Source organism: Rattus norvegicus, chromosome 4 (genome assembly GCF_036323735.1).
Source record: "Rattus norvegicus strain BN/NHsdMcwi chromosome 4, GRCr8, whole genome shotgun sequence".
NCBI classification, from domain to species: Eukaryota; Metazoa; Chordata; class Mammalia; order Rodentia; family Muridae; genus Rattus; species Rattus norvegicus.
In genome coordinates this window covers 84,934,529-84,955,965 of record NC_086022.1, presented here as the reverse complement: position 1 = coordinate 84,955,965, position 21,437 = coordinate 84,934,529, and the positions used below count along the sequence as shown (strand labels likewise).

Below are 21,437 nucleotides of genomic sequence, written 5' to 3'. Positions count from 1 at the left end.
TCATTTATCAAAGGAAAGTGACTCAGGAAGGGACCGGAGTCCTGAGACCAGAGGCAGCCAGGCAGGTCTAAAGCACGCCTGTGTGTGGCTTCTCTCTCTCACCTTTGAAGGACGGGTAGAGTCTCTCGGTGGGCATTTTTCCTTTCTTCTGAATGCTGCAGACACTCGTGACTCACCTCCTTACTAGAAGACTGTGGCTAGGCCCACTGAGGATGCTGTGCACGTGACAGGCTATTCTTTTTGCTCTCAAGGTTTCCTCTGTCCTTCCAGTGGTACTCACAGTGGCTTTGGGGGGCAAGGGGTGGGGGTAGGAGTTTCTCTTGGTTCATCGTCCTCACGTTTACTAAATTTTTAGGTACTTCCATTCAAGATTCTCATCCAACTTGAGTTTCTATTTATTATGTCTTCAAATTGCCTTTCCACTCCTTTCTCTCACTCTCCTTCACTAAGTCCAGCAATGCACAGCTTTGCCCACCCAATGGTCCCCAGCAAGTTCTCTTGGGCTCTGCTCCCTGTTCACCGTTTCTGCCGTTCCTCAGACTAAGCAATTGTGTTGTCTTCAAGTTCACTGACTCTTTTCTGCCTGTTGGGATGTGCCTTGCATTTTCACCACTCCCCCTCATCTATCTCGTCTATCTGTCAGTGTTGGTCTTTATAGAGCCCTCCATTCTGGTCACATGCAATTCTCTTGAACTTAGCTGAACACCTCCAGGGCACCTCCGATAAAGTCTGAGGGGAACCTACCATGAGTTCTGTTTCGGGGATAGTTTACGTTTCTACTCTCCCTGCCATCTTGGAAGGGACTATGTTTCCCTGTCCTCCTGTGTGATCTGTGTATTGCTGTTGTCAGAAACCACACATTTGGATGAAGCCACGCAGCGGCAGTATTGGAGATTAGATTCTCCACTCTCTCCAGGCTTTGCTTCTGTACTGTTCTTGTTTTACTGATCTTAATTTTTTATGCTCGTAAATTATCTCAAAGCCAAGAGTCTCCCTAAGGCATAAATGCAGATTCTCAGGTGCCTTCCTGTCTCCTTTTTTGTTTTCCATACATAAGTTTACCTTCGAGTTTCTTTGAGATGGTTGACATTATCAACTTGCCATGATCCAGAGTCCCCTAGGCAATAGGCCTCTGGGCATTCCTAGTTATCTAGACTGAATAGATTACTAGTTATCTAACCTTTGCCATTCTTATGAGAGATTTTTTTTTTTAAATCAAGTAACTTGAGGTAGAAGAGCCACCCTAAAAGTGAGTGGTACCGTCCCCAGGCTTGGGTCCAGGGATGCATTAAATGGGAGAAACGGGCTGAGCACATGCATCCACACCATTCTGCCTCCCACTACCGATGCAAGATGCCCAGTTACCTCAAGGGCCTGCCCCCGGAAAGTGTCAAGCCTTCCTCCCTGAAGTTGCTCTTGGAAGCTATTTTTATTACTGTACCAGGAAAGGTGACTAATGGAGACTCTCCTAGTCATTAGTGTTTGAATCCCCAAATGAGAAACAGAAAAATCGTAAGAGAATCTCCCAGCAAGCACTTCAGCCTGAAGGGGAGGGGCCTGCAACAGTCTAGGGGTGGGGTGAGAAAATGATGGACACTGAAATCAGTATCTGAACCCCTGTGATCTAAAATAGTGAGGAGAGACTGGAGCGTGCATCCCTAAGATCTGAGCGAGTGGGTAGTTGCTCCATGAGTATGCACATGGCTGCTTGTCAGGGGAATATGGGCAGGAAATGGCTAAATGCTGATGTCTCGTGGGATGAAACTGAGCGAAATCGGCTGTAGTGTATGGCTCAAGTCTTTCCTGGACATAGTAAGTCTTCAGCAGATACCAAAATTCTAAGACAATTGCAACAGACAAGTGCCAGAATTACCACCATCCAGGCAGAGTGGCAGACTGTGGTGTCTTCTACCTTGCCACCTTCCCAGAATCCTCTCTTCCACCAGTCAATAATCTTGCATAACTCCGTCCTTTCTCCCCCCTCACCTTTACCCTTATACACTCACTTTTGAATCTGTGACCATTGGAGAGCAGTTATTGGAAACTCAGGCTTCTGGAATGATCAGAGTCAGGACTGAATGAGACTGCAGGGTTCTGACGCGTCTCTGTGGAAAGCCCCTACCACAGGGCAGAGTGTGAAACTGAAGGTGTTTCATTCTGACCTTTAACAAAGGCACAACCAGTGGCCTTCTTACAGAAGAGCAGTCAGAGAGGAAGGCTTCTACAGAGAAGAATCCCTGCAGAGCAGTGGTTCTTGACCTTCCTGATGCTCAGACCTTTAATACAGCACCTCACGCTGAGGTGCCGCACCCCCGAACATAAAACTATCTTGTTGCTACGTCATAATTTTAATTTCACTACTGTTATGAATCATAATGGAAATATCTGATCTGCAGGATATCTGACATGACCCCAAAGGGGTCCCGACCCACAGGCAGAGAGCCCTAGAGAATTCCAGGCTTTATTCAGAGCCCAGGGAGATGTTACCTGAGAATTTCTGGTTTTGATGTCATCAGAGCTCTGCCCAGCTGCCTCAGCTTGGAGCCAGGAACCAGGTGTGCGGCCTGAGAGAAACGAGAGTGATCTCACCATCTATTGGCCCAGGGCCTCTGTACCCTGTGGAGAGACTTTTCTGCTAAACAGCGCTCAAAATACCAGCAGAGAATCTCCGGGCAACATGAGCCCAGCCTGAAACCTTCTGCCTTCTGGCCTGGACTCTGGGTTTCCACCCGTCTTCTGTGTCACACACTGTGGGCTCAGGGAGCCACAGGCAGTGATGTGTGAGAAGGCCTTCCTGCCTGGCAGGTACCAGTCCTCCGGTACACTTCTTTGTCTGTCATTGAGACTAGCCGAGTACAGTGCAGGGTCTGCTAAAATGGAGAAAGATTACTATCGGCTGACACGATCCATCCCTTTTAGTGAAGCTCCAACAATATGTCTACAAGATGTCCTGGCTTCACTGCTGTACAAGCTGCACAGGACAGAATGCCATAGTTGGGAACTGAAAGAATGTAGAAGATGATGGGGGGAGGGGACCCCAAGTGCCTCTCACCCTGCGTGTTCCACATTCGATTCCAGTTTCCTGCCCCAGTGTCACCACAGCAAAAAGTCTGACTTCGTTTTCACAGATGATTTACTCAAGTTTTAAAGTCACATCTCCAGGTGCTCCCCAAATTTCCCTTCAGTCAGAGCTTCTGGACCTCAACTCCTGGTGTCTTTTCCTCTGAGGCATTTGGCTGGAAACCCCTGCCACCTATCCCTTGTCCTGCTGCTGTTGGGGACGAGGGATTACACAGCCATGTCTCACATGCACCCTATCATCCGCATTTCTGAGCCACTTCTAAAGTTACTGGTTACTGAGGACGGCCTCTGACAAAAGGTTCAGGTGCTGGGAGCGTTAGGGTGAGGTTATGGAGCAGCAAGCAGCTCCTCGAATGCTCATGAAGATGATTCTGGGGGTGAAATTGTACGGAAAGAAAAATCCAAGCTTTTAAAATCCATAAAAAGAAACATAAGAAGCAGATTCTCCTCTTGGGTGGTAGAATTACTATTTTAAAAAGTCCCCAACGCTTCTGAAACACTCTACAGTCTTACATACTTGGCACCATAATAGCCTCGCAGGTAAGGCACACGTTCCAATGAACCATCACAAAGTGCTCTGAAACCCACAAAACACTAATCAAGGTCCAAACCGAGGACTGAGTTGGCTCAAGAGTAAAGATGTTTTGGAGCCAATCACAGAGAGAATGTTAGTTTCCAGTTAGTTTGAGTAAAATGTACCAAGACACTGACAGGTAGCCCTGGTATACTTCCACATGGGAGAGAAGCCTTGCAGACTGTGGTCCTTAGTTTTATGGATGACCTGTCTGCCTCAGACAAACCTCTCACTGGGCATAGATTTCATGGTCAGGGCCTTACCGACATTGGTATTCCCTGTGGGTGTGACCTTATACTGTGGGCCACTTGCCACATCCGTCAGAGCTACTCACTCAGTGCCTTGCCTAAGCACTGGCCTACTGGCAACCACCACAAAGGACTCTGGGAACAACTGCCTCAGGGAACAACCTCTGCCCCCATCTGAAAACTAATGTGTGGTAACATGGGCTTCATGGGTGGGCAGTTTCCACCAGCTTTCATAAGCATCAGAACACATAGGCTGGAGGATAATTAGTTTCTCTTTGAAAAAGGAGGGCCGACTCCATGTCTGGTTGCAAGAAAACCTTCACTGCTGTTAGAAATGAGTCTCTGAGACATCCTTGGGAATAGTCAGGCTGCTCTGAATAGACAGAGCAGCTTAGGGGCATTTTTCCCCTATGAGGTGCCACTAGCCTCTCTGGTGTCACTCTGTAAATGCAGCATTTGCTACCTGCTGTCTCCTCACAGATGAACAGAAACTTGGATCCTGTGGAATGACAGAGTTCCCACTTTTGCTTCTGTAGCTCATAACATGAAATGCATTTGACCCTTCTTCCTCGTCCCATGTCTCTGTTGTACAGAGAGTCATACACTGCCATCTTCTGTCTCAGGTATGGACGTGGCTGTGGATAAATGACAAAGGGACCACCGGGCTTAGCTGTGCTCGAGTCACCGAGCTCCCAATGGCTTCTAGCCTAACTTTTTGTCATATGGAAACCAAGGGTGCCTTGTCACCTTTTCTAAGCACAGCTATGCTTTCACAGTAGGAGCAAAATCCATTTACAGTCAACAGAAGGATGGCTAGGTAGGACTTGGGTAGGGTGCAGAAAGGGTTTGCAAACTTGGGTGGCCATTAAGGCAGAGTCTTAGATGTGCTGACACCAGGCGTGGAGAGCAGTTACTGTGAAGTGATAACTGTATTTGGGAAAAGGTGGTTCCTAGGCAGATCAGACCTGTTAGTCAGTGGCCAACACTGTTTAAACCTTGGCAGGAAGGCAGACAATACATTTTTATACATTCAATATACATTTTATACAATATGCATATTGTATATTAAACAACAGACATTTTATGTCCAATGTACATTTTATACAATATGCAATTTGTATTTTGAACAATATACATTTTTATATATTCAGTATATATTTACTATAAAAATCTGGCAGAATAGTAAAGAAAGATAATGAAAGTAATGCAGAATTTCCCCACATTTAACAGTTTTGTGTAAATCCTCCACTCAAATTATCCCTTAGTATATAACCCAAAATCAGATATATTTTTATAAAGTATTTTCATGTTCTTTTTGTGTAGTCTTGCTTGGGCTGTTTTTACTGACATAGCAGCATGGCAATTATTGCTGTTATGCTGAATTGCATGACAGTTATTAAGTATTCAACATACTCTCTTGAAGGCCACAAGAGTTCTAGCATGTGACTCTGTTATAATTAATCTAATCCCGTTGATGGAACTTGGTGCTATTTCCAAATTTTTCACTCTGAAGGTAGTTTAGCAATGAACATATGACTGGATATTTTTAAAAAAAATTTAATTCAACCATTATTTACTGATTGTGTAGTTGGCTCCATTCTGGGAGCCAGAGATAGGCCACTGGATATTTGCCATTCAGGTGTCATAGTTTACTGAGCCAGGAAGCAAGGGTCAGCAGGAAGGTACTTGGAGACAAAATATGACATGAAGAAACTTTTAAGTACCAGGGCAGAAAGAGCTGTTGTTTGACCGGACCCTCTTTGATAAACTACTCATAGACTGAACTGTATCACTCCGAATCTCACATGCTGAGGGCTTAACACTCAACAGGACGGTGTGTGGACAAGGAGCCTGGGGCAGGGCAGCAGGGGTGCCCTTGAGTGGTGGTTATGAGGGTAGGGCCCCTCTGCAATGAAGAAAGAGTCCTGCCTAGAAACAGGGTCAGCCGACTAGCACCTGAACCTTGGAGTTCTCAGCTGTCACAACTCTGAGAAGATATGTCTGTTAAGCTTGAGGATCCAGAGAAAATGGTGAGGAAGTGATGTGGGCATCCTGGAAAAGTGTCTCATACAGAAGGAACAACAACGGCAAAGGACAGAGGCAAGGGTGGGCTTGGAACCCTCTAGAAAGTTGTTGCTGAGTCAATTAAAGTGGAGGGAAGAGATGGAAGGGGAGGGACAGTAATGCAGGTCCTGTGGTTATGGTGGAAATTTCCAACCGATTTGGGAGAAGATGGGACGCCCTGGGTGTGTGTGTGTTTGTTTGTTTTTGCTTTTTAGCAGAGTCAGCAGGGCCAGACTCGGGCTCCAGAGGACTCAGATGCGGTGTGAGGCAGCGAAGCCTGCTAGACAGCTAAGTGGCGTAGCCAGCATGGGAGAGGAGTGCAAAAGCTCATACCCGGGGACATCCCAAAGCAGGTGACACAGAGCTCCCTAGTAAGGTGATGGGGGAGCAGAAAAAGAGACAGAAGTCCAAGATGACTGATGCCTTTGATGGAACAACGGAACATAGAGGAAAAGTCTGGGTGCAGAAGGAGGCTATGGGAAGGAGCGGGCACTAGACTACTCAAGACAAAATGTGACCTGGAGATCCTTGCATAGAAGGGGAGAACTGGAGAGAGGCTACATATGGAGCTGGGAACTCAGGCGATGAAGGGAAGTGAGACGACTGCAAAGGCAGAGCAGCATCTCTGTGGCCTCTCAGGAGGAAGGCATACACAGGATAGGCAGTATCATGGGGTGAGTCTTGGACTGCTGGAAGTCAGTCCAGTAAGGATGTGGTCAACTGCTCTAAGGATCGGTAAGGGACCTGACCCATTGTCACCACAAAGGTAGAACTAGACCTGACCAGTGGCCATGTGCTTTTTCTACTTAGGGTAACACTCTTGGGACTTCCAACCCTTTAATTTCTGTAAAATGAACCCCTCGGTGCTCTAGTTATAGCAGTGCGGTGGGGATGTTCTATGGCTTATGGAAGTCATTGGCTGGTTGTATCAACAATGCCTCTAAAATAAGAGTTGGGAAGGGTGAGTCTTCACACTGTACTCACTGGAGTGGCTATGAAAATACTGAAAAGGGAATATTAAATTAAAATCTGAAGACAGTTGTGGTGAGGATGTGGAAAGATGGAAAGCACTGTGCACAGATGGTGAAGGTGAAAAATGATTGGACAGCGATAGAACCCAGCACGGGGGTTCCTCCAACAATGACAAACAGAACTTCCTTATGACCTAACACTGGGCTTTGGGATAGGTATATGGAAATCAACTGAAGACATAGCCTTGAAAAGTCCTCTGAACAGCCACGGGTTGCATCATTCTCAATTGCTAAAATGCGGAAGCAATCCAAATGTCTGCCAGTGGACGAATGGATAAACGAAATGTGCTGTGTAATACATGCATACAAGGGAATGCCTATCAGCAAAGACTACTAAAGGAAGCACATGCTAACACAGGGGAATCTTGGGTTAGTCTGCAAAGTGAACTGAATCAGCAACCAAAAGCAAATAGCCCATGCTTCTACCTACACCAGCTATTTACAGTGTTCAAAATCATAGGGAAAAAAATTGAGTGGTGGCTGTCAGGGGCTCGGTAGGAGGAGGCCTAAAGCCTGACTTAAGGTGGAGTCTTGGTTCTGCCAGGCGAACTTCATCCTCAAGTTTGGTTGTGTAGCGGTGTGAGCACACTGATCGGGCCAACAGTTAAAAACTTGGTGTAGCCAGTGGAAGGGAAAGCCCTGGGTCCTGCTAAGACTGAACCCCCAGTGAACTAGACTGGTGGGGGGAGGGCGGCAATGGGGGGAGGGTCGGGAGGGGAACACCCATAAGGAAGGGGAGGGGGGAGGGGGATGTTTGCCCGGATACCGGGAAAGGGAATAACACTCGAAATGTATATAAGAAATACTCAAGTTAATAAAAAAAAAAAACAAAACAAAACAAAAAAAAAAAACAAAAAAAAAAACTTGGTGTAGATGGGGACTTTCATGCTACACATTTTATTTTTCTCGAGATTGCAAATTCCTTTAAAAAGCAGACGTTGGAATGTGAGCATGGTCCTGGTGGTGGAAATCGGCCACGTTCCCGCTGAGCTGACTGCTTGGTGGAGTTACTGGGATCATGGGAATGAGATGGCACTGTGGCACGTCCCAGCCCAACCTCCACCATGGTGTGGCTCTCGAGGGTACAGCGGCACTCTCCAGTCTACATCTCTCCGGTGGGTGAGAGCATTTAGTGGGCAAGTGTTTGGTCACATAACAAAGGCCTTTCTTCCTGCTAGAGTGACAGTAAGCTAAGTATTTTCCTAAAACATTCTAAATGACAAGGTTTTGTTTGTTTTTGGTTTCGCTTTTGCTTTTGTCACTTGAATACATCATTAGTAAAATAAAATTTGCTGTTAGTGAGATTGTGTGTGTGTGTGTGTGTGTGTGTGTGTGTGTGTGTGTGTGTGTGTAGGAGACACATGGCAGCCAGCCCTAACCTGACCACACTGTGCCTACAATTGAACTGCGTGCGCCACCCCACTTGCTAGAGTGCTCAGATCTGAGCAATAATTACCCAGGTCTTGTGTTGACTAAAGAAACTTAATATGGAGCCAGGCTTCCCTACAGGGCCGTTGACCTTTACCCTGGAATGCCTGGGCGATCCTAGTGGCCTGCAGGACTGTGAGGTATCAGCAGCTGCCTTTGCGAATGCACGTCCGCTTATTGCTGTGGGGAAAGGACGAGGTGGTCTTTTTATTACTTTATAGTGGGAAAGTAAGAAACAACTGAAGGAAGTAAAACAATTTCACCTTCCAGCCATGGACTCCAGGGCTAGCTGTAACACACACCTTTCTGATGTCCGCCTTAAAACCCAGCCCTAACCCCGCCTTCCGCACAGCCTGCTGTATTGGCTCTGAGGCTGCTGTCCTTTTGCTAGCAGTAAGAATTTTTGTAAAAAATATTTAATCCCAATCCAGGGCTTCTTCCCACCTTTGACCATTCAGTTCCCAGATAAAAGACATAACTTTTATTGTTTTCAGTAAGTCTTCATCAGTACTAGAACTGAGCAAACATCTACCCTCTATGCTATTAGAATCTACTTTCCTGTCATAACCGGAGTTATTACTACATTTCGTCTGGGCTGCTCTTGACTCTAATTGGTTGGCCATATTTTCTTGACTCCTAACCAATGACATCTTTCTCTTCTCTCCACCTCCTTTCTCTCTCAGTGGTTTCCTCCAATCCCAAGGCCTGGAACACCAAGTCCCACCTATCTCAATTCTGTCCAGCTATTGGCTGTAGGCATTTTTATTCACCAATCAGAAATAACTTGGGAGCAAGGTCACATAGTCACTTGTGTCTATGAGTGGACTATTTCTTCTCTGGGGCAACCAGATCTTGGGGGCCTGCACTTAGCATCACAATACATAGCAATAGACCGAACCCCAACAAAGAATACATTTATTTAATCTAACTTTGAATTGGGTCTACATCTCTGGCTTCTCTCAGTGGATACGAAGACCACTGCATGTGCATTCATAAAGTGTAACCACCATCAGTAGCTGGCTGCGGAATATTTTCATCACCCTAAAAAGAAACCCCAGACCAACCACCTGTCAGTCTCATTTCCCATGCTCCAGTCCCTAATAGCCACTGTTCTAACCACCTCTGTGGCCTTGCTCAGTTTTGACATTTTATATAAGTGGAGCGTGGTCTTGGGATGGTTCTTTTCACTGAGCGCAGTGAGTTGAAGTCCATCGAGGTTGTGTGCTTCAGCACTGACTCCTTGTATGAGTTGAACTGTATCTCACTGTGCGTCCATACCCAACTTTGTTGATCAATTCATTAGCTGTTAATGACTCTTGATTATTATCAGTTATTAGGCTATAAATATTTACATTCCATGGTTTCATTTGAACATTAACTTAGAATTCACCTGAGCCTAACTAGTGCAAGGAAATGATGGGCCTGTACTTTGGATTTGAAATGTCTCCAAGGGCCCATATGTTAAAGGCTTTGTGGCTTTATTGGAGGTGGTGGAGTCTTTTAGAGGTGGGGCCTAGGAGGTCTTAAGTCACTGGAGAACTTGTCCTTGAAACAGATTGACATCTGAGCCCTGCCCTGTCTTTCTTTAAGAAGAAGACACTCAAAATTTTATCCATCTGAGACCCATGCATACTTTACAAGGTGGCTCTGTGAGTACAGGCTACTGTGAGTGCTGTCTACTGACATTTCCAAGTTTGAGCCCTATGACTGCCACTTGCATGGCCTCACTGGAGCCATGCACATTAGGCCCTGATGATTGTGAAATGCACCTGAACTATCCTGTGCTACTGGTCTGTGCTGTCCTTGGCCTGGATGTTTTCCTGCCCATGTGATAATGTGGCTTTCTCCCTAGGGATCTCAGAATCTAACACCATGCATGCCTGTGACCTATGTGGCTCCCTCAGTGGCCAAATCCCAAACCTCACACCAGTTAACTGAGGTGTGCTGTAAAAAACCATCAGCACTCTTATGCATTAAGAAAAATTCCACTCATCTGTCCTGACAAGTTTTATGTCAAGTGACACAAGCTAGACTCATCTGAGAGGAGGGAGCCTCGATGAAATGCCTCTGTAAAACTGAGCTCTAGGCAAGCCTGTATGGTATTCCCTTAATTAGTGATTGATGAGGGAGGGCTCAGCCCATTCTGGATGGTGTTAGCCCTTGACTGGTGGTTTTGGGCTCTCTTAGAAAGCAGCCTGAGCAAGCCAGGAAGACCAAGACAGGAAGCAGCATTCCTCTGTGACCTGAATCAGCTACTGCCTCCAGGCTCCTGGCCTGCCCGAGTTTCTGCTCTGACTTCCTTCAGCAATGGACAGCTTCCTGGAAGTGTAAATGAAATAAACCCTTTCTTTCCAAGTTGGTTTTAGTCCCGGGGTTCCATCAGCAATAGAGACCCTAACTAAGATACCCATCCATTACAGCGTGTGAAGTGAGCCTGGGCCCCTGGCTTCTCCCTGTGGCATCTGACGCTCAGCTGTACCTGCCAGTTCATGCGCCCTGCAAAGGAATGCTAGGCAGACGCATGTCCAGGTCCACCCAGAGCTGGCTTTCCCTGTCCCTCAGAACCTTGAGAAGACTTGGCTTCCAGAGCATTTACAGCTCTCTTATCCCTAATCATTGGGTACACCAGGCTCCTCCGCCTAAAGTGAGGTCCCACAGCCAGCGGAGAGAGCTGTGCCCATGCTGATGCTGGGATGCTGGCAGCTTGAACAGAACAGACATTCTCCACTCTGCTCCCAGGGAACTGAGCCCCACAGAAGGGACTGTGGTAGGCCCTCTGCAGGGACAGGTACACGAGTCTGTTGTTGCTATACTCTGGTTTGGGCCAGCCTTAAGCATGTAATTTTCCTTCGAGTGCACAGACAAGTGGGACTAAGGCCCCACTTCGATGGTGGGATAAGAACACCTCCAACCCCACGTTGCTGCTTCTGCCATCTCCTGCCTTCTGCTGTACTGAATGACCTGGTACTGCACAAGACTGCACAGGACTGACGAGTAGCTGTGCAGTCATCACTCCAACCCTGTTTTCTTTGGCCTTCCTGCCGTTTTGGCGCTGGGTGGCATCCATCCATCCAGCCTCCTCTTCTCTAGAGTGGACAAAGTAAGTGAAGGTGCCTTTTGGAGCCTGCCTGTACAGTGAAATTCTGAGGAAGAGCCCCCGGGCTCTGTGTTTCTGCTTTAGCTGTGCATCTGATATGGTGGGCAGCTATCATAAACTCTGACACCTGAGTTTCACTCTTGACTGCATGCAGGAGGTTAAAAGGCTTGCGGGGCCACTGTCATGTGCAGGCAAGGTTGAGGACCATTGGCCTCTAATCATTTTCCATTTTGCAATTTGCCAGAATCTGATGAGATTCTTCTCCAGCTATGAATGCAAAGAGCCCAGGTCCCATTTCTCTGTTGTTTGTGTGTCAAGTCTTTCAGCCAAAGGCCCTGAGGAGGGAAGGATGCATGGCTCATTTCAGCATTTCCAAGGTGGTGCCAATGAACTCTGGAGTTCTACAGAAACCTTTTAGTGAACCATTGGGCATCAGGACAAATACATGTCCTTAAGCTTAGGGAAGTCTGCACACTCAGCATCCTTGCTAAGGGACAGCAAAGTGCTACCTGCCTTGTATTGTGGAGGGTCGTGATAAAGCAGTACTTACTTCTGGGGACCTTGCTGGGGTAAATCTTCTGACCTGGTTTGTATTCGTCTGGAGGGGGAAAGTCTTCCATGGAGTGGAACGTGAATTTAGACTCGAAGTCATCTGTACATGTGAGAAATTACTTCGATTACTACTGTGACCCAAGTGTGACTGTTCGCAGAGGCACACCGGTCCCTCTGGCCGGATACCCTGCTCACTGCTTGCCTGCACTGTGAAAGGGTTTTGATGGCAGAGTTATTTCTCCAAGAGTCCACCTGCTTTTCAAGTGTTCCTGGCTGAACAAGGGGATGCAGCAGAGGTCAATGCAGAGGTCCCCAATACCATGTCCAAGATCCTCCGCCCACCTAAGGGAGCCACTGAAGGAACAGAAAAGGGCTCCAGGCAGGGGGAAGAACCTAGCAAAGAACCCAGTACTAGCTTTCTCTAAGAGTACCGTTTGCATTTCTAAAGAAGGGCTTTGAGGGGAAGGAGACACATCAGCTCGGCTGTGTCCTGTGCGAAGTCTGGGCTTCCCAAAGCAAATGGGCTCTGCCCTGGGACTCTGGTGAGGAGAGAAATGTCCCTGCCCCTTTCTTGACTGACAGTCCCCTTTCTGATCTGACAGTAGTTGAGCACACAGAAGGGATGTGGAGGGTCTGAGGAGCCTAAATGTCTTTCTTTCAATCTCTCTCTTTTTAGTCTCCCTCCTGCCTATCAAGAAGTCAACTGTCTTCCCTTTCTCCAAGCCACTCTGGTCTTATAGGCTTATAGATTTACTCTCCATGGTGGTGTATATAAATATGCACACACGGTTTTAGTTCTAGATGTCTTGAGTCACATGGTTAGAGTGGCCTAGACCTATCCAGATGGCATGGAGGGAAAAATCCCCAATGTCACACATCCTGAAGGCTGTTCTGTGTTTCTCTCTTCACTCCTCCCTGAGAAACAGATACCGTGGTGACAGTAGGGGAAGCTGGCCAACTGTCCACCCCACTTTGGTGGCCAGGGAACTCTTGTCCTGTCTTTGGGGGGCAGGAAGCCTGCATTGCAAGTGGGGTCCTTACCAATCACGTGCTGGCCTCCATTCCGCAGCTGTCCTCCAGGCTGCTGGGTTTTGCTGGAGAGCTCAGTGGTGGGCGATCTTGCAGGTGGGGCTGGAGGTGGGTTTAGCTTTCCCCCACCGGCTCCTTAACAGAGAAGAGGGCAGAAGATACAGACGCCATTGAGAGATGGAAGTGGGACAGCAGATTTTAACTTTATGTGAGCAGTTAGGTGGTTAGCCCTTGCGATGATGCGGGATAAGTAAGAGGGCAACAACCAGAGCCAACCTGTTTTGGACTGAGCCATAGTTTCCGTAACTGGCACGAGTTGCATACCCTCTTTGTACCTCAATTGGATCGTCTACATAATGGGAATGATAGCATCAAGCGTTTTCCAGAGAGATTAAAAAGATTAAACAAGTTACAATGCACGATACAGGAAGTGTGCCAACCTTAGCTGACACTGTACTATCAATGATGTAATATGCCTCATGGTCAGATGGCACAGCCCTAGAAAGGGACCCACTGCAGAGTGACAGGAACCGGAAGGAAGACCTACAGGCAAGGGAGGTCAAAGGAGGACCTGAGGAGGGCATTCTGGTCCTGCACTCTGCCCGCTCTAGTTCTTCCCATACTATAAAACTTGCTTCTCTGTCCAGCCTGGGTAAAACCTTTTTGCCTGCCAGGGTCCATCTCACATGAACCACCTTCCTCACACCTTCTGGGCTCTCTCTTTCCTCTATGGTGTTTTGCTGGCTGCTTCCTGTGGTGTCTCTAACCCACACCCAGAAAACACCGCCCAGGCAGATCCTGTCAGTGGATCACAAACAACCTCTTCTTTCACCCCATGTTGGACTGAAGCAAGAGTACCCTCATTTTGTAGACATCCAAAGACGTAAAGACAAAGGCCACATAAGCACCTGCTCTTAGGGGCTTAGAGTCTGGAAAGAGGAGCAGAGTGCCAGGTGAAATGTGTGCTTGTCCATACTAGCCAGCCTCTGCCCTACCCTTGGGACTTACAAACCTGCCTCCTTCCCCTTCCCTAGGTACTAGAGGGAGACACTAGGAATATGCTGGCCCCTGACAAGTCTGCTGCAGGAAGTGAGGGAATTCAGGTACCTACAGATCCCAAGATACCTTCAAGATCCCAAGAAAGTGCACATGTGCCTGTATATTTATTTGTATGTAGTGTGCAGACGTGTGTGGTGGCCATGTGATATATGTATATGTGTCTAACAGTTTGTGTGTACATGTGTATGTAGTGTGTATATGTATATATTTGCTATGTGGAGTGTGTACATGTATATGGATGTGGTGTGCATTGTGTGCGTGTGTATGATGGATGGACTTGAATATGCATGCACATATGTATGTGTGGTATAAGTAGTATGTGCGTGAAGATGGACTGGTATGTGTGAGTGACATGTGTATCAGTGTACTTGTGTGAACAGATGTGTGCAGATGTGTGCTCATCAGCCTGGGCATGTGCTGAGTGTTTCTGCATGTATGCATGCATGCACAGGAGCATGGCTGTACTGGTTTCTGCTGCATGTAGCTCTTGCATGCTCTCTCCTGTCTACTGTGTGCTTCATTCACAATCCTCTCTGTGAGGGAGTTATTCTCATTTTGGCTCAGTACACAAGCCTGTCTTCTTGAGTTGGCTGGAGAATCTGCAGAATGCAGACTGTGTTCCAGTGGGATGAGCTTCAAGTCGGAAGCAACTAAACCAGAGACCTAGTTCTGGAAACTGGCTGTACCTAACCCAGGGAGGAGGTCCGGAGCCAGACTCAATGAACACCACAACGCTAGCCCTCACCATTGCTAGATCCAGACCAGTGTCAAGCATCCGTCATACTGTGAGAGCGAACCGTCTGCCTGTCACCCTATGTGACAGACAGGATGGCACAGAGAGGCTAAGTGACATGCAGCTAGCAATGGCAAATGATCAAGATCAGACTCTCTGGTACTGTCTGTGGGATCTAAGACTAGGGCTCCCAGCCTCCTCAATGGTGCCTTCCTCTGAAACAAACAGTAAAGTCCCACAAAAGGGCCAGGTTTTAGTGGAAACTGGCTTTGAACCTTGCCACGGTGTGCACGTGACTCAGAGGAGCCTCAGAAGCTGCTTTACCTGGGCCTCGACGCTTCTTCTGCAGGATGATCTGAGGGCCGGGAGCACCTGGAGGTGTGGGCAAGGCTTTCTGCGTCTGGAAGCTGGGGGACTTGGGGGGCAGCGGGGGAGGAGTCTCGCTGCCGCTGTTGCTGGAGCCTGGCAAAGGGGGCGGGGGCGGGGCCACAGCGGCCCTTGGAGAGCAAGAGGCGTAGGTGGGGAGCGGTGGTGGTGGAGGTGGTGGTGGTGGTGGCGGTGGTGGAGGAGGAGCTGGTGGCTCTCTCACGTCCTGGGCAGGGCTGCTGGGCTCTGAGTGGAGCGCCGGGTACCCATAGGGTGGCAGGAGAGGAAGCGGAGGTGGTATGGGTGGCAGGTGCAGCGGGGCTAGTTGGGGCCTCACTGCCTTCTCACTGAGTGCTGAGGCTGGGGGCAGAGGGGGCGGAGTCGGGGGAGGGGGCGGAAGGGGAGGTACGCAGGGTATAGGGGCTGGCACCGCAGACGGATTCCCCTTGGTTGGAGGGACAGGTGGGGACACCGATGGGGCTTTGATGGGGGAGGCTGGGGGGAGGGGTGGAGGTGGAGGTGGAGGTGGAGGTGGAGGCGGGGGTGGGGGTGTAGTGGGAGGCGGTGGGGCAGGTACACTGGGGCGAGGAGGGACTGGCCTGGCAGAGCTGTGTGTATCTGAGGCATTGCCTAGCCTGGGGGATGCAGGAGCGGGAAGGGGGCCGCTGATGGCTTTGGTGGGGAGCCGGGGAGAAGGAGCTCGGGAGCCAGGGCCCTGTCCGGTCTTGCCACCTGGAAGTGAAACACATTTTAGGATAAACCAGCAGTGTGAGAAGGAGAAAGTCCAGGTGACTGGGTAGTACACAGAACTCACAAGCCTGATGTCCCTGCAGCTGAGTAGTAGACTATGCAGGCCCATTGTGAGGCTGCAGACACGTGCAGCAGCCACAAGGTCCCTCTCAGCTGGATCTGCCCTCCTCCGAGGCAGTAACAAAACACCCCTTTCTACCGCTTACAGCAGCAGTGTGTTTTGCCAATTTTTAATACAACGATTAAAAAAAAAAACACTGAGTGCTCACTGAAGCATAAATCAATGCTATGGCCTGCTGATGGTCTCAGTGACCAGATCAGACCCTCCTGGGTCATTTTTGTGTGATCTGTCAAGAGGTGAAGTTCACTCCCTGTCTCGGCTGGGCTTGTCTCTTGCTGTGACTGACCTAGAGGAAGGAGCAGGAAGTAACACTTGGTAGACTTCTAAGTTAGCTCCTGACAAGCTTCCAGAATCATCTCTAGGAACTCTGCAAGACTTACTTCTCTCTTGATACCCAACAGGGTGACAAGCCTGAGGTGGCCTGCTGCAGATTTGCAGATCATGTGGCTCTCAGGACTGGGGAGTAAGCCAAGTCTCCAATTTACAGCTATCTGCAGATGCTAAGGAGCCTAGGTAAGACCACCCTAGATGGCTAACAGACAGGATTACAGTCGAAGTAAGCGGTTGTTTAAAGCTCCTACATTCTTACACTTGGCTACACAGCAGTCTAACTGGTACGGTGATGGAGATTCCTTACCACTCAACACAAGCTGGTGGATGGATCCATGGCATTGTCATGTCTGTTATGAATGGCACTCTGTCTATCATGACACTTTTGCTAAACAAGTCACTCTTCAATTACGATGGTGCAATTTAAATAGACGAGATTTAAAAAGATTCCGAGAGAATAAGTCTGGGGGTTGGGAGTTTCCAGGATTAAAGTTCTCAAATGCACATCTTCTTGCTATATAACTACTCATAAACCATATATCCCACATGTTGGGGGCATGAGGAAAGACCACCAGGCCAGCAGGTTGGACCCGTCCTTACCTGCCACATCCCGCTGGCCTGCTGGCCTCAACACAGGAAAGCCACCAGCAAAGAGATCTCCCAGGGCAGGGGGCGTGCTTCCTCCACGGGCATTGCTGCCAGCAGCTCCTCCCTCTTTGCTGGTTCCTTTTGAACCTGGAGAGAAGAGGCAGGAAGGAGTAGGAAGTGCCAGCAGGTCTCTCCCACTCTAGCCCAGTGCCACCATTTTCACTGTGTGTGTTCTCAGACCCATGCCTGTCTGTCCAGTCTAATCCCATCAAAGTGAGGACCATCTGTGGCTCAAATTAGAAAACTCAACTTGATGTAGAAAGATCTAGACTCCCCCCTCCACCCACAGAATCCAAGCTTAACTCACTCAAACATTTTAACTTCCAATTTTTTTATTTATGGATAAGAATGTCCAGGGATGTGGCATCAGTAACCCTGCCTTCCATACGGTGGTTACCAACCATAGACACTCAGAAGACACTCAGTGTAGACAAGAATTCCTGGTTTGAATGAGGTCTTAGGTGTCTGAACACTTGGTCCCCAGGTGATGGCACTGTTTGGAGAGGTTTAGGAGGGGTGTGACTTTGTTGGAGGAAGCATGTCAGTGGAGGTGGGCTTTGAGAGTTTAAGAATCTGCCCTGTGCTTTTTCACTGTGATGGAGGATCTCAACACCCAGCTTCCAGCTCCATCTGCCATGTCTCTACTCTGCCAGCCTGGCCTCTCATCCTTCTGGAACTGAACTGTAAGCCCAAGTAAACCTTTTATTTTATAACTTGTCTTGGTCATGGTGTTCTATAATAGCAATAGAGAAGTAACTAAGACACAAACTAAGGCTAACACATGCAGTTAGGGCATGGTGCCCACTGTTGGATGAATGGTCAGACTGCTCTGAATATTATATACAGTACTTCTTGATGTGATTAGGCAGTAGGTATGACAATATTATGCATCAGTCTGCTAACTGAGCCTAACCAATTGGATAATGAGTCCAATCAGAAGTGGATCCTTATATAATCACTGTTGATATATTTTTTAAATGTGTCTCTTTGGGACTAGAGAGTTGGCTCAGCTGTTAAGAACATATACTGCTCTTCCAGAAGACCTGAATTCAGTTCTCAGGACCTACATTGAGCAACACCAGTCTCAGAGGATCTGGTGCCTCTGGCCTCTCCAGGCACCTGTACTCACAGGTACACACACACACACACACACACACACACACACACGGGTATGCACATATTGCACACATATGCGCACACACATACCTACATATAATTACAAAGATTAAAAATAACTCTTTAAAATGTGTATGTTTGTGCCCTAAATGTGAAGTTATAGGTTATTAAGGTACAATACTAGTTACTGGATTATTTTTGAGAACTGTCATCATTTTGAAATATATGAAGTCATAATAATACCTTGCATTACAAAACGTTCCTGGATATAATATGTTAGCATTTTGAAATCTTGACCAAACAAAAAAAGAGGGTTTTTATTTGCATAATTTTCCTATTGTATTCACATTGCAGTAGTATTGTGAATGCACCTGATGACACTCAGTGGCACAGTTGAAATGGGGAAATTTGTTAGGTGTATTGTATATTTTATCACAATTTTAAAATGATACTTATGAAGGGGGTTTGTTATTTCTTCATCATTGAAAAGTAATGAAAGATACTGCAGACGCTACCACCTGTGACCTTTCAGAAAAGAAGGTCTGAATCTCTCACACGGTAGCCTGAGGTGGTTTGAGAGTCCATGGGTCACAGATGCAGACCAGCTGGTGTTGCATCTGACCATGCTCTATTCATCCCCATCCTGGGCTCCCCTCACCCCCAAGGCTCCACTGAGCTGCTCACTTACTCTCGATTTGTGGGGCACTGCGGTCATTGATCTGGGTGACTTTTCGCAGGCGTGTTCCTTGCTGGATATCAGCCAACAGTGCACTCCGACCTTTCAGATCTGACTTCCTTAAGCTGGGAGCGTCTGTGCTGATCTGCAAGGGAATTGGGATTTAACTGTTACAAAACAAAAACGAACAAACAAACAAACAAACACCCCATAGCATTTGCAGAGAAATAAAATGCCCCATCAGCTGCACCTCTCTCCTATGGGAGTTCTGCTTTTCCTGCCCCATTTCCAAGGGCAAGAACTCTATACCATTATCTATAATCTCAGGTCATGCCCACACTTCTCTCGCTGGGACATCAAATGGACTCTGTATTAGATGGTCTATACAGGTGCCCGTCTTGAGCATAAAGTCCTGGTGGTCTCAAGGAACACCAAATCAGATCCCTTTCACACACCTGGGCCTCCATTTCTGCATCCCTGATGGCTCTCAGATTCTGAGCAGACCAATTGTAGGCCACTGTGCTCTTTCGCTGCAGCAGATTCAGGCTCTGTGAGCTGGCTTTATGAGAGGTATAATGATCTTTATATGGAGCCCAGTGGAGAACTAGGAAGTGCAAGAGAAATGGGGTTCTCAAAGGTCAGAGAATTAGGAAGATGGGGGGGGGTGGTCAGGGGTCACAATGCATTTTAGTGACTATATACTTTTTTTTTTTACTGGGTGAGTGAATGATTAGTGAGTGAGTGAATGATTGGATTAGATGCAATGCTGTAAGACACCGTGTGAATTCTCCTGAGCGGACACATGTGCCAGGGACACAGGCACACCCTGCAAGGAGCTAATTCCTCTGTATCACAGCACATGGCTGAGTATCCACTGACAACCTCAGAGTGTCCAGAAAGGACCATGGGGACCAGGGAAATCAGGCTTCTGGGAAGATGTGAAGACTTACACAGTTCCTGATGGGGCAATGGGCTTTGAAAATCCTTGCTCTAGTCAGAAAAGTGGGGTGATGGAACATTACAAACTCTCTCATACATTCTAAGAGACTGGAGCTTTTGCAGACCCACAGCTGAGTTAATCATACACCCTGAGGTCACTACTATTGCTGTGCTCTCGGCCTGTCTTTTTAACGCACCTTTAAGAGAGCAACAAACAAGCAACCTCACCGGCCTTGGGTTTCCCGCGTGATAATTTTTTTTTAAAGATTTGTTTATTTTATTTATGTAAGTATATACTGTAGCTGTCTTCAGACACACCAGAAGAGGGCATACGATTCCATTAGAGATGGTTGTGAGCCACCATGTGGTTGCTGGGAATTGAACTCAGTCCCTCTGGAAGAGCAGTCAGTGCTCCTAACCACTGAGCCATCTCTCCAGCCCTCCCGCCCCTATGTGATGAACTGACAGCCTAAGCTGAGGCATAGCTTTAATCTTGTCTTCCGTACTCCTGACCACGAGTAAGTCACGCATGCATGTATGTTACCATAACGGATGCTGAAAATGGCAAATAGCTTTAAAGTCAGACAATAAACGTCTGTCACTAGCAGTGGAAGCAACATATGGGCATTTCTGTTTGTTAGCTGGGTCAGTAAGAGTAAATAAAGCTTCATCCTTGTAACACCTGCTAAAGATTTCTGCAGTTCTCCCTTTCCTTCTTCACATGAGACTTTGGTGCTGTTCAATAAATACAGAACGAAAGCCCTTTGTTAATTAAGGACATACACACAAACGTACATGAAGACAGACAGACAGACGGGGACACACACACACACACACACACACACACACACACACACAGATTTACAAGACAGTATTCAGGCAGGCACAGATTCAGCCTCATACCCACAGACAGATTAGAGACAGGAGAGAGACTATGGCTTGCTCTTGGTTAAATTACTCCAAGATTTCTTTTCTTAATTCAACACTGACACATATTATGATTCTGGGTTTATAACTAATGGATCTAATCCAATGCAGAAAAGAAGATTAGATTGCCTGAGAGAAACTCTCGGGCTGCACAGCACCAGAGACACTGTGTTCTCGGCTAAACGCAAGGAGTCCACATTTCCATTGGTGGCTCTGGCTTGACTTAGACCCAAAGGCATAAACTCTGAAGCCTGATTTGTGTTGCCTGGAAACACATTTTGTGAGCCTTTAGGAGAGGCTTCTGGGTGATGGTCAGTAACATAGTATGGACTGGGGGCTCCGGTTCTAAATCATCCAGTTCATTTAGACATAGCTCAAATGCTTTTATAACACATGTACAACAGGGTTATTTCTTACGCAACAAGGTTTTCAAATATTCTGTAGAAGCCTTTAAAATCGAAGTCATTAAAAACTGAATGAGTAAAAGCGTCAGGAGCCTAGGCAAGAGGGATTCAGCTGTTCTTGTAATGTTGGCCTTACAATCTCAAGAGCACATTATGGCTAGGGATGAGGGCAAGGAGTGCTCTGTAGTCCTCTGAGTGCAGGACAAACAGCAATGGAAGTCCTATTCAGACGTTGGTTTTGAGGAAGGAGGAGGTTGATAATGT

At 47.4% G+C, this 21,437-nt stretch overlaps 1 protein-coding gene across 3 annotated transcripts in view; it reads right to left on the bottom strand.

Moving 5' to 3' along the window:
• The window catches only part of Wipf3 (WAS/WASL interacting protein family, member 3), a 79,848-nt gene that overhangs the window by 4,285 nt on the left and 54,126 nt on the right, over positions 1 to 21,437 (bottom strand). Inside the window, exons 3-8 of one of the 3 annotated variants that reach the window (NM_001398730.1) lie at positions 18,916 to 19,048; positions 17,064 to 17,198; positions 15,221 to 15,994; positions 13,117 to 13,239; positions 12,074 to 12,175; positions 2,488 to 2,564 (exon numbers count right to left, since the gene is read on the bottom strand). In NM_001398730.1, the coding sequence (NP_001385659.1) occupies positions 2,488 to 2,564; positions 12,074 to 12,175; positions 13,117 to 13,239; positions 15,221 to 15,994; positions 17,064 to 17,198; positions 18,916 to 19,048 (1,344 nt within the window). The remainder of the gene's footprint in view (positions 1 to 2,487; positions 2,565 to 12,073; positions 12,176 to 13,116; positions 13,240 to 15,220; positions 15,995 to 17,063; positions 17,199 to 18,915; positions 19,049 to 21,437) is intronic. The other 2 variants (XM_039107139.2, NM_147211.3) reach the window with 2 other exon arrangements.